Raw genomic sequence first — 18,617 nt, 5'->3', positions numbered from 1 at the left:
CTAAAGCCAGGAGCCTGGAGCCTCCTCCTGGTCTCCCATGCAGGTGAAGGGTCCCAGGGTCTTGGACCATCTTCTACTGTTCTCCTAAGCCACCTGATCACTTGTTATAAGAAATCATTAATCAATGGTGTTGATTCTTAGAAAATCAGTGTCATTGTTTGCTGTGGAGGAATAAACATTAAAAAGGATATCTGTGTTTATGCACATTAAATAGTGATAGTTTTATGGAAATCATGGATGGGCTTGAAGATAGAAAGACAACCTTATAGATTAAAAATGAATAGTTTTTGTGTTTATATTTTTAAATAATGGAGTTTGTCCCATTATAAATTCCTGAAAAGGACACATTCCTTTTGTAGAATATAGAAATCTAGCTATTTGGGGTGGACAAAAAATTAAATTTCTATCTGTATGTATGTATTTTAAAACATGTATGAGGCAGAGAGAGATCTTCCTTCCTCTGGTTTGCTTCCCTATTGTCTGCAATGGCCAGGCTGAGGCCCGGAACCGGAAGTCAGGAGCTTCACCTGGGGCTCCCACATGGGTGCAGAGATCCTGGTAGTTGGGCCATCTGCTGCTGCTTTCCCAGGGAGTTGGGTCAGAATTAAAGCAACTGAGACTTGAACTGTTGCTCACTGGGGTAACAGTGATGTAGGTAGGTAGCAACTTAAGCCACAGAGTGGTACTGCCAGCCCCAAAATTAACTCTCTTTTCAAGGTTTTATATGTAGAAGTAAGTTTGATTGTTATGCTCTGTTTGGTAAATGTTTATGAATGTCTGTAATTAGTTACAGGCCCTGAGGACATAGTAATGAACAAAATAAACAAAAAGTTATTTTTTTCCTAAACCCTTTTTTACTACCAATAAAACCCAGTGCCCAAGTTCATTTTAGGCAAAATAAGATAATTCTTTGCCCACTTTTGAATGAGCGTTGTCTGATACCACACAGCTGTGTATTGGCATTGACGGAGTCAACAATGAAGTAGAGAACTGTAAGGGAAAGTTCACACTCAGACATGAAGCCAATGTTCCTCCAGACTGACCCTCTGCCAATCTGGAGATTCTGTTGTTTTCCTTGAAAAAAAATTCTACATTTATTATTACTCTGTTTTAAAAAATATTTATTTGAAAGGCTCCTGGGACTGGGCTAGCGCAAAGGAAAGAACTGATAGCCTGGACCCGGTGTGATAGCGTAGTGATTAAGGTCCTTGCCTGGCATGCCTGGGATCCCATATGGGCGCAGGTTCTAATCCCGGCAGCTCCACTTCCCATCCAGCTTCCTGTTTGTGGCCTGGGAAAGCAGTCGAGGATGGCCCAAAGCCTTGGGACCCTGCACCCGTGTGGGAGACCTGGAAGAGGTTCCTGGCTCCTGGCTTCGGATTGGCTCAGCTCCAGTCGTTGCGGCTGCTTGTGGAGTGAATCATTGGATGGAAGATCTTCCTCTCTGTCTCTCCTCCTCTCTGTATATATGACTTTCCAGTTAAAAAAAATCTAAAAAAAAAAAAAAAAAAAAAAGAACTGATTGCTTGTTCTGCGCCTCCCAGTGGGTGCAATGGGGCCCAAGGACTTTTGCCATCCTCTGATGCCTTCCCAGCTCAATAGGAAGTGGAGCAGGCAATACTTCAGCTGTTGATAGTCTGCACAGGGCATCAATACTGCAGGCCGTTTCTTAACTTGCTGCACCTCAGTATTGGCCCCTGCATTTATTTATTTTGAAAAGATTTATTTTACTGAGCCTGGCCTGGTAGCCTAGCAACTGAAGTACTGGGCCTTGCATGCACTGAGATCTCTTATGAATGCCAGTTCTAATCCTGGCAGCTCCACTTCCCTTCTAGCTCCCTACTGGTGGCCTGGGAAAGCAGTGGAAGATGGCCCAAAGCCTTGGCTCCTGCACCCATGTGGGAGACCCGAAAGAGGCTCCTGGCTCCTGATTTCAAATTGGCGCAACTCCAGCTGTTGTGGCTGCTTGGGGGGGGGTGAATCAGCTGACAGAGCTTCCCCTCTGTCTCTCCTCCTCTCTGTGTATCTGACTTTGCAATAAAAATAAAATAAATCTTTTTTTAAAAAGATCATCTTATTTACATGAAAGAGTGACAGAGTATGTGTCATTTTGTTATAGAGTTAGTCTTCCCTTATGGAACTTTGTTACTGGAAAATGGATAACAGGAGAACAGAAAGGGGACAGAGTGACAGCCAAGTTCTTGTCCCTAGTGAACATCCTTTCACAAGTGGGAAGTAGTATATGTTGCCATAACCAAATGATCTTTCAGAGTTGCCATCTGGGGCTCCCTTTATGTTCAACTCCTGCGGTGTTACTGCAGTCTGTTGCATGAGACATGGGTGTCTCAGAACTGTGCTCTGCTGGGATGTTTAAACACAGACCAAGAAGAACCACATCAAATTTGGAGGGCATGATGGTACACGTTTTTCTCTCTAGTTCTCTGCTCGATTGGGTGTCTCACATAGAGATCTAAAATATGTAAAGAGGAGTATATTAACTTAAAAAAATTATTACTGGAGACAGTGGAGAGACTTCACAGACAAGATTTAAATTAAGTGGTCTAAGTTAAGTTTGCCATTGATAATTTGTCTTGGTATTGTGTACCTCCTGATAAATACATTAGATGGGCACTGCTTAGCCTCTGGGGAATTCTTACACAAAACCTATTGCCCACTCTTACGAGAATAACATTAGGCAGTTTCTAAATGAGGGACATAAAACACCTAAATAGACTTCTTCAAAACTATTGAGACTGGAAAGTAAAGAAAGTGAAACAAGGAAACACAGTGACCAAATGAAATGTGTTGTCCTGGAACAGAAAAGACATGTTTGTGCAAAAAATGGTGAAATCTGAATAAATTCAGGCTTTAGTGAATAGTGTATTAATAGAAGCTTAAATTTTGACAAATGTTTTTCACATTAGGGGAGAAATCAGTTGGTATTGTATATTTTCTTTTTTTGCTCAAGATGATAGTTTTTTTGATAAGTTTGTTATATTAGCTTTTGCATAAAAATGACTAGTTTTGGTGACTGGATTACAACTTAAGTAGATTTTTAGAGTTTTTTCACTCGTGTTTCTTGGCATATATAGAAAATTAAAAGAAGAGAAATATCTTTTCTACATAGCAGAAAGATAATTCATATCTTGCTGTTTTGGAGGATATATTTGATTAAGGACATTTGAAAAATGCCTTATAAAATAATTGACTTTTTGAATGTTCTTAAGTTAAATCTGTTTTGGTTCACTATGTTTTGTATAACAAACTATTCCAGAAGTTATATCTTATATTTGTTTATTTTTGTCTTTAATTTGCAACTTAATAAGGATGTGGCAGAGAGAGCTCATCTTGGACTTACAGTCTTGGAACTATTTATTGGTTTGGGTTTTAAGATGGCTTATTTACATGGCTTGACAGTGGGTGTTGTCTGTTGGTTTCTCTTTACATGGACTTCTCTGTGGGGTTGCTTGGGCTTGGTCACATGATCCCTGGGTTCCAGAATCAAACATCCCAAGAGACAAGAAGTAACCTGGAAATTGGTACAGCTGTTTTTTCTTAGTCAAGCAATCAGAGAGTACAGTTGCAAGGGGAAGAGTGTGCAGATATATCCTCCATCAGTTGTTGGGAAGTGAATTTGATTTTGTAGACTTACTTGAAAGCTGCTATAAATTTTAATATGATTGTAGATAACAGAGGCATTTCTTTCCCTGTCTGCCTTTCAGTGTTCAAATGCCACCATCATTATTTCTGTATTTCATTATGGAGTTAAATACTCTTCACAGTACTTTGTTGTCTTCCTTTTTGTGCCAGTTATTTTGCATTTGAATACTAATAGTTTTAGTTGTGCTTGTTCAGTGTTTTATTTATAGTGCTTTAATAAATATGTTGATTGGAAGAAGATGAAAGGAAGCTTCTTTTGAAGCAAATCCTGGATTTTATTAGTGTTATAAAATAATAATTTACCAAATGAGACCATGGTGAACTGTGAGGTTCAGGTTTTTGTAAAGTTGAGTAAGAAAGTAAACAGACCAGAAATAAATCACAGTAGTGAAAAAGAGCAAATGTCCAAAAATTTAAAAAAAGTGTTAGTATTTTGTTGACTTTAATTTGTTGAGAGAGTGAGAGCGATAGACAAGTCTTCCATCCACTGGTTCACTCCCTAGATGGCTGCAACATCCGCAGCAGGGCAAGGCCAATCCCAGGAGGTCAGAACCGGGTCCCCATGAGATGCAGGGACCCAAGCACTCAGGCTCTCTTGCACTGCATTTCCAGGCTCATTAGCAGGGAGCTGCGTCAGCAGTGGAGCAGCCGAAAATCTAACTGGTGTCCCTATGGGATGCTGCACTGCAGGCAGTGGCACAATGCCACAGTGCCAGCCCTGCCAAGTATATTCTTAATTTGGTAGCTAATCACAACAATAGCAAAAAGGAAACTTTGCTAAATGTTGGCAAGTGGTATAATAGCATTGTTTTTTTGCTTGAAAGCAATTTTTTCCCCACAATTGCATGAAGTTAGGCTATAATTCTTAATGCAGCATGCAACATAAATGTAACTAATTGGCAACCTTATGTCCATGTATAATCTTACTTCTTTGTGTATGTGAGATAGTATGTTTATAGGTCATGGGAATAAGAATGTGTACCTCTTCAGGAAACCAATATTCTGCTTTTCCACATAGGCTGGGTAAAAGGCAGTTGGAAACTTCATATTGAAATGTAAGAGCAAAGTGGATTCATTTGGTCACCACTAATGAAGTGCATATTCTATGCCAGTTACATTGGTACTTCCCTAGGCTACAAGGTGTAGCTTCCACAAATTAGCTCTTGGTTAAAAGGGAAATATGTATGTAAATAAGCAGTTTTAGTATACCAAGGACTACAAGGGAGGCACAAATCACAATGCACTGTAACTAATAATTTATTATGAGAATAAGATTGGTGCTATGGCCCACCCAACCGGCCTGCCATAGATCTAGTACTCACCTGTGCCATGGTATAGTTGGGGTGACCTCTAATAACCCCAGCAGGCCTGCCCCCAGCCCTGATTTTTTCACATGCCAACCTTTCCTGTGGCCTGACCCAGCCCAGCCTATATCCCATCCAGCTCTTATTGCACACCTGTGCACACAAGTTGGGCCAAGCCCAACTTGGTCCTCATGTATGCCAACAAGTGCTGCCTCCTTGCTAGCCTGGCCCACCTCCAGCCTTGATTTTTGTGCTGTTCAATGATAGGTACAGTCTAATTGGGTATTGCTCACGGTTCTTCTACCAGGCATGTTTCTAGCCCTTGATCTTGTGCCTGCCAGGGACTGCTATCTTGCAGGCCAACAGCTACAGCAGCTTATCCCAGCCTGGCCCATCCTCAAGCTATCCTCGGGCCCAGCTTCCATGCTTACCAGTGGATATAGTATCCCAGCAAAGGAGTCCCCAAAATTTCTCTACCAGGCCTGCTCCCAGCCTCAGGTCTTGCATGTGCTAGCAGGTGCTATAACCCGGTCTGAAATGACCCAACCCCAGTCTTGGCATTTGCCAGCAGTGCTACAGGTTGGCTCAGCCCACCCTGCCTCGCTCTTGCCAATGGGTACAGCAGCCTAGCCAAACTTGGCCAACCCCAGGCTTTCATGTAATTTGGTGGGTGTTATGATCCAGCTGGCTCAGCCTGCATCCCATTCTGTCTGTCAGTCATGCTAGTGTTTTGTGGCCTGACCCTGCCTAGCCCATCCCCAGACCTGGCCCATAGATGTGCCAATGGTGCTACAGCCCAGCATGGTCTAGCCTACCCTCAGCCTTGGCTATCATATTCACTTGTGGGAGCTATGTCTAGCAAGTACGTTTCCCAGGTTCCCCTACCAGGCCCACTCCCGGCAAGAGATACTGAGCATGCCAGCAGATCCTGCTACCCAGACCGATGGGTGTTCCCTTAGTCCTGGCACTCACTGGCAGATACTGCAGCTTGGCCCGACTGGCGAGCACCATTCCAGCTCTCACTGATGGGGCTACAGCCTATCCCAGCTTGGCCCACCGCTAGACATGGCTCTCAGGTGAACCAGGGGGTGCTGTTGCCTAACCTAGCCTATTCCACACCCATCCTGTCTTTTGTGAGCATCAGCAAGTGCTGGAGCCTAGTCCAGTCTGATCTACCCCCAGACTCAGCCTGCATGTATGACAATGGATCCAACCTGGTCTGCTACAGCTCTGGCTTTTGCATTCTCCAGTGGGAACTGCAGGTTCAGCAAGGGAGTCCCCAGGGCTTCCCTACCAGGCGCATTCCCAACCCTGGGTCTTGTGTGTGCTGGCAGGTGCTTTGCTCCAGTCTGGCCTGGACCACCCACATGCTCAGCTCTCTCTGACCAGTGTTGCAGCCTAGCCGAGCTCTTGTGTATGCCACAGGTGCTGTGTTACGGGTCATCTTCTTGCCAGATCCAGCCCACATAAATGCTTACAAATGCTGCAGACTTGCCTGGCCCGGCCTGTCCCCACCCTGGCTCTTGTGTTCCGCAGCGGGAGCTGAAGCCTAGTAAGAGTTCCCCCAGTTCCCTTACCAGGCTTGTTTCCAGCTCTAGATCTTAAGTGTGTCAGCAGGGGAGTGGACTGGTCCGGCATGATCTGCCCTTAGTACTAGCCCTTGCATGTGCTAGCAGGTACTGCAGCCTGGCCCTGTCCAGCCTCCTCCCAACCCCAACTTCTGTGAGTGTCAGGTAGATCCTGTGATCCAGTCTGACTCGGCCTGTCATCGCCCCCACCTCTCTGTGTAAAATGGCAGGTACTGCAATCCCACAGAGGTGCACCCACAGTTCTACAGAATTTGCCCTCAGATTGAGTTCTTTTGTATTCTGGTGGGTGTTTCAGTCCAGCCTGATATGGCACACCCCCTGCTCTGACTATTGTGGGCAGGTTCTGGGACCTAGCCCAGCCAGGCGGGTTCCCTACCTCAGCTTTTGCATGTGCTAGCTCATGTCTACCATGTGGGTGGGTAAGTTGGCCTGACCCAGACATGCCCTTTGGTTTTCCCCTTCTAAACCACTTCAATCTCAGCCTCTTCACCTACCTGCAAGTGCAGTGGCCTGATCTGTTGAAGACCTCAGAAGTCATTCCTCCCTGTCAGACATGCCCTCAGCCGCTCCCTATACATTCCCAGACCTCCTTCTCCGGGCAGTCTGCTGCCAGGTAGCACTTGATGTTTAAATGTTAATATTTGCAGGATGGAGATGCATTCAGAGGAAGCAGTGATGAATCATTGTTCAAGTGAAAGAATAATAGCTACTGTAATATAACCCCCAAAATACTAAACTTTTAATTATCCAGTAAAACATCATTTTTGTATGATGCCTACCTGAAAATTGGCTAAAAATTAGAGTATTTGATGCTTTAATTTTTGATAAACAAGTTTTAATATAATTGTATTGATCTTAGACTTTCAGCAACATTTGATGCTATTCCTAATGTGTAGCCACCTATTTATTCCTGTGAGTAAAAGACAATTAAATGGCCTGCTAATTTGCAAGATATCAGATTATGAATAGCAAAAGTGTAGTTGAAATTTTCTGCATAAACTACATAGAAAGTAGCAACAATAAAGATGGTTCTATTTGTACAATGATAGTGGTTTGTCTTATAGCAGTTGGTTGGTAAGAGCCTAAATTATGAACCAATAGAAAATAGTTCATTTTAGTAATTATAACTAAAATAATTTGAAAATAGTGGTGTGGACACCATCATCATTTTAAATAATAAGCATGTTATCTTATTTAATCCTGAAGTCAATTTTGTGAGTGAAGAATATCACTGTGCTAATTTCACAAATTAAAATCTGTTTTATTGAGGGTCCAGTAGCCTATCTGAAGTCAGGAAACATACTCTGGTTCTGTCCCTCTCTCTTTTTCTTCCTCCCCCCTCAGCTGCCTTTCAAATAAGCAAGGAAACCTTAAAACAACAGCAACAACAACAACCACCAAAAAACCCCCCTGGGCTTTGCAGCCAGGTTTAGTTGGAATCCTGTCTTCAGATAGGTTAACTTGAATACCTACCTACCTTTCCTGTCTTCCTCTCCAAATCCTGGGCCAGGTTCTTAACTAGTATTGTAGATTGGAGCGATTTGGGATCTGACTCTAGTGATTTGTTTTGAATTGCAATGAACTTTTCATGAAAATATTTAGCTTTTAGATAGATTCCAAATAAAGTGCTTTCCTTCTGGGAGTATGCATTTTTACTATTGGTGCCAATTAAAATTTTTGTAGTTTGACCTGCTTAAGTCAGGATTTGTGATGATTTAATGTAATAATAGAAGTAAAAAGCTGTAAGAGCCTCTTGATTTGAGATCAAGTAAGATCTTGGTGGGACTGGGGAATGATTAGGTTTAAATTTAGGTTACTGAGTAGGGATCATGAGACTTTCTGTAAAGGACCAGTAGTAAATATAATAAATGGGCTTGAGAACCATATGGTCTGTATGGCAACTACTTAACTCTTTGAAAGCAGCCATAGACAATATGTAAACAAAGAGCGGGACGGTGTTCCAATAAAACTACAAACATGGGCGGCAGCCTGGACTTGGCACATTTGCAAATCCGTTATTCTACAACCAAAAGCTAAGATTTATTTACAGTGGAAGCATTGTTTTTGCATAATAGAAGTTTATCTTGAATGCATCAGCAAAAAGAAAGTTTGCAAGAAATACAGCAGTAACACAAAGGAAAATGAGAGTAGTATGTAATAGTTTAGAATACTTTTTATTTTTTAATTTATTTCTTGTTTGTTTTTTGATACAATTTTGTTGGCACTGGTTAGAATACGTTTTCAACATTTCTGTAATTACTTAATTATGTTATGGATTATTTGATAGCTCCAGAATGTACTTTAATTCATCAATGTTTAAGCTTAGAAAACAATGAGCAAATTGTTGTTTTCACTAATTTTAATTAACTTTTTCTTTATTATAATTGGAAAGGTTTATTATAAAAGGGATATAATTAAGTGATTTCTTCAGTTTATTTTTAAAGTCATATCAGCAAGTAGATTTGTATGAACATCTGCAGTTGGATTCTAGTAGGTGCAGAAATGGGGAACTGTTTTCAGTGTTATGTTTTATGAATTTCTCATTATATGCACTTAAATACCTCACAATACCTTTCAGTGCAACAGAATTTTTACTAAGTGTTCAAGTCATTTGTGGTATTACTGATATTGTATATTGGATATTAAACATAGCATATATTCAACTCTTATCAGAGATTCGTCAGCGAACTGCAGCTCAAAGAAGTGTGTCGCCAGCACCCCCAGTCTCTAACCAGGGCCCTGCTCCTCAAGTTCCAGTATCTCCTGGACCACCAAAGGATACTTCAGCCCCTGGTGGACCCCCAGAAAGAACTGTTACTTCAGCCGTACCATCAAATATGTTACCAAGACGCCTTGGATCCCCTGCTACTTCTGTGCCTGGAATGGGTAAACAGAGCACTTAATGTTATTTACAGTTTATATTGTTTTCTCTGGTTACCAATAAAATAGGCCATTTTCAGACAGTGTGGAAATGACATTTCATTTGGAAATAACAGAGCAGTTATCTGATTAAGCAGGAGTTCCATATTCAATTAGCCATAACTCTTTACAGCTGGCACCTTGTGATACTGAAATCTATTTCTTGAGCTCATTTAACTGTAATGGCTTCTTTGTTTAAATGGCAATAAAACTTTGAGTATTTGTAGTCAACAATATAACATATCTTTTTATATTCAACTTTAGAATGGCTCAAGATTTATTTAAGATATGGGAGAACACTTTTGGATTGTTTTCATGTTTTTTTTTGCTAAACCATGCATATTCTTTTTTAAACATGGAAATTGACATTTCAGGAAGAATATTTCCTAGCTTGTGGTGCAGATAGGTTTTTTTTTTAAGAGTTACAGAACTGTAGTATTTTCTGTTGTTTCATAAAGTTTCATTAAATTATATATTGCCTTTACTACTTATTTCTTACCTTTTTATTTTCAGTGAAGTTGATCTCTAGAAAAGAGATCTGGAGTGTAATATATTAACTTGTGTTTTGGTTTCAGAATGTGATTGGGATATAGAGGCTTGCTGCTTTAGCATTATTTTTAGATTTTCATGTAAGTTTGTTGAATATGATGGTACATTATTTTAGGATACTTAATGCTAATTTAGAATAGTTTACCATTTCAGAGTTAATTATTAACCTAATTTACAAAGATTTTGATACTAGGCAAAAATTGATATTGGGTAAACAGCTTTATGTAATAGAAACTAAATATTATTTATTTATTATAATTTATTAATGATGTCATTAATAAAGATGAGTCATTTTTAACCTGTTTTTCTCCAAAAATAACAACATGTAAGTGTGGAAGACAAGAAATTTTATAAATGAGGCTGACTACAAATGAAATATATGTAAACCTGATTGTTTTAAAGTAGTTATTTAAAAATAAATTTAATGTATGATGCCATCATTACAAAGCAGCCAACTATTTTATAAAATTGAAAACAGTTAAACTGATTGATAAGTATTCATCTTTCAGGTGTTTCCTAGTTAATTTGGGGTATTCATGATTTGCTAATTTCAGTTCTTCTGGTTTAATGAAATTGTAACAATTTTTTAAGAAATAAAAGTTTAACAGGATATACAAGATGTATACTTGTATACAAGATCTTCAGAATGTTTATGGAAAGTGGAGTTAAAAATATGAGTTTGTTTTGATGGTCAATTTTGAAATTCAGGCTCTTTTAATAATGTGCATTTTTCATGTATTATGAAAAAGTTTTTCAACACAATAAACTCACGTTTTTAGTTCTATTTTACCAAAGACTTTTATAAATACCCTTAAACATTAGTAAGAACTGTATGTATATAAGGATAGAACTAAAGGAAGAATAATGGATTTGATTATATGATTATAAAACATGTTATATTGATGTTTTTAACTAATTTCTGTGTGAAAGACTGTTAAAATTACCCAAAAGTGAATGAGTTAAATGATTTATTACAGAGAATATTAATAATTCATTTTTTTCATTACTCCATATTTGTGTAAAAGATTCAATTTAATATGTATTACCACAGGGCTTCCATATGTTTGAAAATTAATAACCAGCAGGTACTTGATAGTTTGCCAAGCTGTGTAAAGATGACCAGTTTTCCTGCAATGATTACTTTTGATGTTTGTATGTTGTCCATAACAGCATGAGTGTGAAGACATGTTATTTAGGAAGACAAGAATTTAGGATGCTTTTCTGAATTTCTTTGTTTTAATATTCAGATTTCTTTGTGTATAAACTCATTTGAGACATGTTGAAGTGAAATACTTCACCCAAAGTTAGGTTAGCTTAAATGCTTTCAAAATTTAATTCGGTGTGTTCATTCAAGTTGAAAATTTGATAATAGGCCATGACAGTTTCTGCATATAAGTTTTTATTGCTTGTTTTAAGACTTATGTATTTATTCATTTGGAAGTCAGAGCTACAGAATCCTTCATCTGCTGGCTTACTCCCCAGATGGCCCAAATGCCCAGGGCTGAGCCAGGCTGAGGCCAGGTGCTAGGACACTCTGCTGGGTCACCCATGTGGAAGCAGGGGCCCAGCTGCTTGAGCATTTCTGCTGCTTTTCTCGGGCCATGAGCAGGGAAGGGAACTGTGTGAGGCAGGGAGCATCAAGGGTGTGACCTCAGGTGCTGGCTTTACTTGCTGCGCCACGGTGCTGGCTCCCTGGTTTGTTTTTCAAGGATAATTGAATGTTAGTACAAGTGAATAATAATTTGTCTGCTGTGTTAAAAATGTGCTTGATATCTGGGTCTGGCACAGTAGCCTAGTAGCTAATGTCCTTGCCACCAAGATCCCATATGGGCATTGGTTCCAATCTCTCCGGTTCCCATCCAGCTCCCTGTTTGTGGCCTGGGAGAGCAGTGGAGCATGGCATAAAACATTGGTGCCATGCACCTGCATGGGAGATGCGGAAGAGGCTCCTGGCTCCTGGCTACCGATTGATGCATTTCTGCTTAGCCGCTTGGGGAGTGAATCAATGGATGGAAGATCTTCCTCTCTGTCTCTGTCTCTCTCTGTATATCTAATTAAAAAACAAATCAAAAAATTCTGTGAATGTGCTGTTCAGGGCCACACTCCAGTAAGGGGTGTTAGTCTTGGCCAACTGGTTGTCTGGTTGATCTGGTTGGTCAGCTGGTCTGTTGGTCAAATTGCCTTGCCTCTCATTTAAAAAATTATGCTTGATTTCTAATACTAAGAGTTTTTTCAAGAACCCAAATTTCATTTACTCATAAGTATATATATTTTTAAAAAATGTGTTTATTTTTATTGGAAAGGAAGATCTACGGAGAAGAGAGATAGAGAGGAAGATCTTCTGTCTGTTGGTTCATTCCCCAAACAGCCACAATGGCCGGAGCTGAGCCAGTATGAAGCCAGAAGCTAGGAACTCCAATGCTAAACAGTTTATTCTGAGTTTCACTTTTTCTTGTTTTGTAAAGTCAAACATAACATCTTACTTATTTTCTCACTTGGTTTTCAGTGTTTTCTGCTGTATTGTTTCTCAATTCCATATAGCACGCAGTTTTCTTTCGATTTTGAGAGGTTATATATTTACAACATAAACAGTTTGTGCAGTTATTTTTGTTATTTTTACGTTAATATAAATCATTATCTAATTTTTTTTTCTTCTTCTCCTGTTAGTTTCTCCTGATATTGCCTGATTTATTGCTTGAACATAGCTTGTCTCTGAATTTAGCATATAGATTTTACACGTTTTTGGATCAAATTTACATCTATTTCACATTTTTGTAGTTTTACAAATGATAGTTTTATTAATATTTTTATTGCCATGTATACACACACACACACACACATATAAACATAATTGCATTTTGTGTGTTATCCTGTGAGTTTCTTAAATGACTTTATGGGTTTTACCTGGCATTTTGTACTTAGATGATCACAATGTCTGTGGGGAAGAAAATTTACTTTTCCCTTTCCAATCTGATTTCCTTTTGCTCATTTTTCTTATTCTGTATACTGGTTAGAACCTTTGTGATGGGAGCAGACATCTTGTTGATTTTAGTAAATAACTTCTTTATCATTCAAAATATTGCTGGAGATATTTTGGCCATTTTAAAAATAAATACCTTTATCAGGTTGAAGGAGGAGTGTCCTTTGAATGTTCCTGTTAGCTGAAGGTTTTCATCAGTAGATGATAACTGCATCTGTTGATGTTTGCATTGAAATGTGCATTTTGTTTTAATGTTTGTATAGTGTATTACATTGATTGAGTAAATGTTAAACCATCTTTTTTTCTTTGAATAAATATCACCTGGTCATGATATGTCACCTTTCTCTCTCTGTATATATATTTTTATATACACACATATGTGTATGTAAAATTATATATGTGTGCATATATATATAAATAATTAAATATATTTAGGTTCAGTTTGGTTACATTTTGTTAAAAATATTTATATAATTATTCACTAGAGATACTATATTTCTCTGTAGTATTTTTTCTAGCTATACTCTTTCTTCTTCTTTTTTCTTTTTTCTTTTTTTGTTAAGGTTTGTTTAGTTTTTATTTAAAAGAGTTACAGAGAGAGGAATGCAGGAAGACAGATCTCCCACCCAGTGGTTTACTCCCCAATTGGGTGCCATGGCCAGAGATTGGCTGCTCATATGCTAGGGGCCAGGAGCTTATTCTGGACCTTCATACTTGGGTGCAGGGGTTCAAGGCCTTGGGCCATCAGCTGCTGCTTTCCTAGGCCATTAGCTGAATTGGACGTGAAGCAGCCAGAACTAGAACCAGCACCTATATGGAATGCCAGCACCACAGGTGAAGTATTATGCTATGCAACTACCCCTCCCCCTATTGTTTTGTATTTTGATATGAGATTAGTGTAGTCCTCATAGTATTAGTAAGTATTTCCTGCTTTTAAAAGGGGTCCAGCATGATGACTCATTGGCTAAATCCTCACCTTGCATGTGCTGGGATACCATATGGGTGCCCTTTGGTGTTCCAACTGCTCCACTTCCCATCCAGCTCCCTGGTTATGGCCTGGGAAAGTAGCAGAGGATGGCCAGAAAACCTTGGGAGAAGTTCCTGGCTCCTGGCTTTGGATCAACTCAACTCTGGCCATTGTGGCCATTTGGGGAGTGAACCAACAGATGGAAGATCTTTCTTTCTGACTGTCTTCTTCATAAAATATGTTCTATCTTTTTAATGAAAATAAAAATAAATCTTATAAAAAAGAAGTTCCCTAGGATAATGTCACACAAAAATGTAAATGAAAGTTTTGTCTAAGAATTATAGTGAATTAAATCATTATCTCTGTTCTTGAGTGAATTTTTATAATTTGATAGTCTTTCAAAGACTTTATACATATCTTACTTGTGGAACTTACCTGGCAGAAAGCTAATGTATTCCCTTGTTATCTAACATCTTTATAGATCTTACTGTTTCACATATTTTTTCCTCATTTAAAGAAGCAGAGAGACAAAGAAAGCATACACACTCTCCATTTGGTAGTAACCCTCAGCCCCAGCTTAATCCAGGTCTCCTAAATTAGTGATAACACCTAATGGCTTAGCCTTCACAACTGCCTTCTAGAATTTGTGTCGGTAGGAGGTGGTATTCAGGAAAGAATTGGGAGCGGGGAATCAAACTTAAGCTCTCTGATTTGGAACATAGGCATTAATAATTGGTGTCTTGAATGCTAGACCAAACACCCATTTCTACATTTTAATATAATTTGTATTTTAGATTTCTTTTGCTTTTTTTCTGGCTTCCTTTAAGGTGGAAGCAGAAAGCACATAAAATCCCATCTTTGGTAAAACATATGCTTTTTTTTTTTAAGGCTTATATATTTATTTTTATTGGGAAGGCAGATTTACAGGGAGAAGAGAGACCAGATCTTCCATCTGCTGGTTCACTCCTCAAATAGCCACAATGGCCAGAGCTGGACTAATCCAAAGTCAGGAGCTTCTTCCAGGTCTTCCAAGTGGGTACAGGACCCAAGGTCTTGGGGCCATTGTCTACTACTTTCCTAAGCCATTAGTGGAAAGCTGGATTGGAAGTAGAGCAGCTGAGACTTGAATCAACACCAGTATAAGATACGGATGCAAAATGTGGAGGCATAATCTAATAATTAAAGCCACAACATGAGACAACAGAGTGGCATAGGTGTGTATTGGCTGATTCACTGCTTTTCCAGCTCCCTAATGACCTGGGAATGGAGGATGGCCCACGTCCTTGGTACCTGACCTCATGTGGGAGACCCAGAAGAAGCTCCTGGCGTCACATCATCCCAGCCTCTGCCATTATGGCTATTTGGGAAGTGATATAAATTCTGTCTTTATATCTCTCCTTCTCTCTCTGTAACTCTGCTTTTGAAATTAAAAAAAAATTTTTTTAAACATGCTTATAGTTGATTTTTCAGAGCTTTAAAGGATATTGTTTCACTGTCTTCTGGCATAACTCTAGATGAGAAATCTACTGTCATTCTTTATTTCTCTGTTCGTAATATGTCTTTTCTGGCTACTTGAAAATTTTGTCTTTATCATTCATTGATTTTAGACTCTTAGTCACCTTCTGTCTTGGTTCTAAACTATGTGCTTTGGAGTTTCTGATACTTGCATCTGTGGGTTCTAAATTTTTTAAATTACTTTTGTTTGACACTCTGAGGTTGCACTTTTTATTAGGGTATGGTGTCATAGTTATGTACACACACGCACACAGCCTGAACCAATCAAGCCAGGCAACCATTTTATCCACCTCCTTATCTTTTCCTTGTGTCTAAAGCCAACCAACTTCTCTGCTGCAATATAATATACTGTTGAGAACTGCAGTTGCTTCCTTGTGCTGTGTTACTGTGCTAACCTCTGCCAGACTGTGTTTTGGTGTACCTGTTGTCTGATCTTTCTCTGACTTCCTCTGCTTTGCCTTTCCTAGCCTGTAATAATCACTATTCTAAGTTCAAATCAACTATTTAACTTTCACCTAGGAGGAGAACACAATATATTTCTCTATCTGTGTCTGGCTTATTTCACCTAACATAATGATCTGCAGTCCCATCTATTTAGTGGTAGATATCAGGATTTCATTCTTTTTTTTATGGCTGAATAATGCTCTATTCCACATTTTCTTTTATCTGTCCATCTATTGATGGACATTTAGGTTGATTCCATATCTCGGCTATCGTGAATAATGCTGCAGTGAACATGGGAATGCAGTTATATCTTTAATTTGCTGATTTCAGTTCCTTTGGAGATATACTAAGAAATGGGATAGCTTGGTTAAATGGTAGGTCTCTCTATTTTTTGAGAAATTGCTATGTTGTTCTTCTATAATTGTACTGTTTTGCATTCCCAGCAAAAATACATGAGGGCTTCCTTTTTTTCACATTTTCATCATCATTTGTTATTGTTATTGGGTAATAACCATTCAAATTGAAGCAAAATGGGTACCTTATGGTTTTGATTTACATTTTTCTAATAGTGATGCTCCACTTTTAAAAAACGTATATGTTAGCCCTTTGCATTTCTCGTTTTGAGAAATGCTTTTTCAGATCTAGTGTCAATTCTTTTTAACCAAATTGTTTCTTTGTCTTGTGTGTATATATGTATTTAAGGTCCTTTTATATTCTAGGTATTAATCTTCTTTCAGGTGAATAATTTGTGAATATTTTTGGCCATTTTCTTGGTTGCCTCTTCACTCTTGATTGTTTGCTTTGCTGTTCAAAAACAATTGTTAGTTTATTATAATTTCATTTGTCTATTTTTGCTTTGATTACCTGTGCCTTAGGGGTCTTATGCAAAAAGTCATTGCCTATGCCAATATCTTGTTTTCTTCTAGTAGTTTAGTAATTTCATGCCTTATATTTAGATCTTTGATCCATTTGAGTTGAGTTTTATATAGGGTGATATGGGAGTGAGGGAGTTATATAAGTCATCTATGTATGTATATTTAGTTTTCCCAGAACCATTTATTAGAGGGTTGTCCTTCCTTCAGCATATGTTTTTATGCCTTTATTAAAGATCATTTGATTATAGATGTGTGAATTTATTTCTGGACTGTATTCCATTGTGTGTTTATCTTTATGCCTGTTTCATGTCCTTTTGCTTGAGATAGCTCTGTAGTAAGTCTCGAAATCTGGTATTGTGATGCCTTCAACTTCATTCTTTTTGCTTAAAATTGGTTTGGCTATTTAAAGTCATTTGTGCTTTCCTATGTATTTAGTCATTTTTTGTTGTTTTTTTCTTTTTTAGTGCTATGATTGTGATGAGGATTGCATCAAATGTGTAAATTGCTGTAGGTAGAATTTAAATGTGTAGACATTTAAATGATATTCTAAGCCATGTACATGGAAGATGTTTCCAATTTTTTGTATTTTTTCCATTTCTTTAAATAGTGTTTTGTAAGCTTCATTGTAGAGCTGTTCTTCATGCTTGGTTAGTTTGATCAAAGGTGTTTTATTACATATTTTTGTAACTATGCAGAATGAAATTCTTTCTAAGCTTTACCATTTATTCGAGTGGCAGAGAAACAGAGGTCCATTTACTAGTTTGCTTCTCAAATACATGCAACAACCATGGCGAGGCCAGGCTGGAATAGGAGCCAAGAATTCAATCTGGCTCTCCCACATTGGCGGGAACCCAAGAACTTGATCCGTCACCTGCTGCCTTCCTGGGTAGATATCAGCAGGAGGCTGGTAGTGGGAGTGGAAGCCAGGATTTCTCATATGGAATGTGCGTGTCGCAAGCAGTGTCCTAACCACTGCACCAAACACCTGCCCCAGTGTTTCTTGACAAGTTTGCTACAGGTGTATAAATATGCTGTTGGTTTTAGTGTGTTGATTTTGGATCCTGCAAATTTACTGAGTTCATTTATTATTTCTGGCAGTTTATTGATAGTGTCTTTTGGTTTCTGTATAGAATTATGTCACCTATATATAGGAGTAACTTGCTTTCCTCCTTTTCTATTACTATGCCTTTTATTTATTTGTCTTGCTTAATTGTTCTGACTAAAATTGCTGTGTATGTATTGAGTAAAAGTTCTGAAACTGTATATTTTTGTTTGGAGCTTGGTCTTAGAGGAAATGCTTTAACTTTTCCTCATTAATATGATGTTGGCTATGGTTTTGTCATATATAGTCTGTATGTTTAGTTATGTTGCTTCTATATTTGATGTGTTCAGGTTCTAATCATGGCTGGATCTTGAACTTAATTGAATGCTTTTTATGTGTCTGTTGAGATACTCTTTGATTGTATTCTTTGTTCTGTTGGCTTGGTCTCTTGTGATTCGTGGATGTTAAGCTCCTTCTGTATAACCTGTAGGATAAATGCCTCCTGATTATGATAAATGATTTTTTGGGTGTGTTGTTATATTTGATTTACTGGTATTTTGTTGAGAAATTTTGCATCTGTATTCATCAGGGATGTTGATCTATAATTTTCTTTTTGTTGTTGTTGTGTCCTTATCTGGCTTGGGATTAAAATAATGTAGCCCTATAAAATGATTTCCCCCTTTCAAATTTTTGAAGAGAATTGGTGTTAGTTCTTCTGTAGAATCTTGGTGAACTCAGCAGTGAAGTTGCCAGATCCCCCGGGTTTTTTTGGC

The 18,617-nt window shown here is 38.5% G+C and overlaps 1 protein-coding gene across 8 annotated transcripts in view; it reads left to right on the top strand.

The window, feature by feature from the left end:
- Positions 1-18,617, top strand: part of LNPK (lunapark, ER junction formation factor) — a 98,226-nt gene that overhangs the window by 62,300 nt on the left and 17,309 nt on the right. For all 8 annotated transcript variants that reach the window (XM_040971769.1, XM_040971768.1, XM_040971772.1 and 5 more), the window contains one exon: positions 9,227-9,439. In XM_040971769.1, the coding sequence (XP_040827703.1) occupies positions 9,227-9,439 (213 nt within the window). The remainder of the gene's footprint in view (positions 1-9,226; positions 9,440-18,617) is intronic.

The sequence above is a fragment of the Ochotona curzoniae genome, unplaced genomic scaffold (assembly GCF_017591425.1).
Source record: "Ochotona curzoniae isolate NIBS_2020 unplaced genomic scaffold, NIBS_Ocur_1.0 contig_2210, whole genome shotgun sequence".
Classification (NCBI taxonomy): domain Eukaryota; kingdom Metazoa; phylum Chordata; class Mammalia; order Lagomorpha; family Ochotonidae; genus Ochotona; species Ochotona curzoniae.
This window is presented reverse-complemented; position numbering and strand designations above follow the sequence as displayed.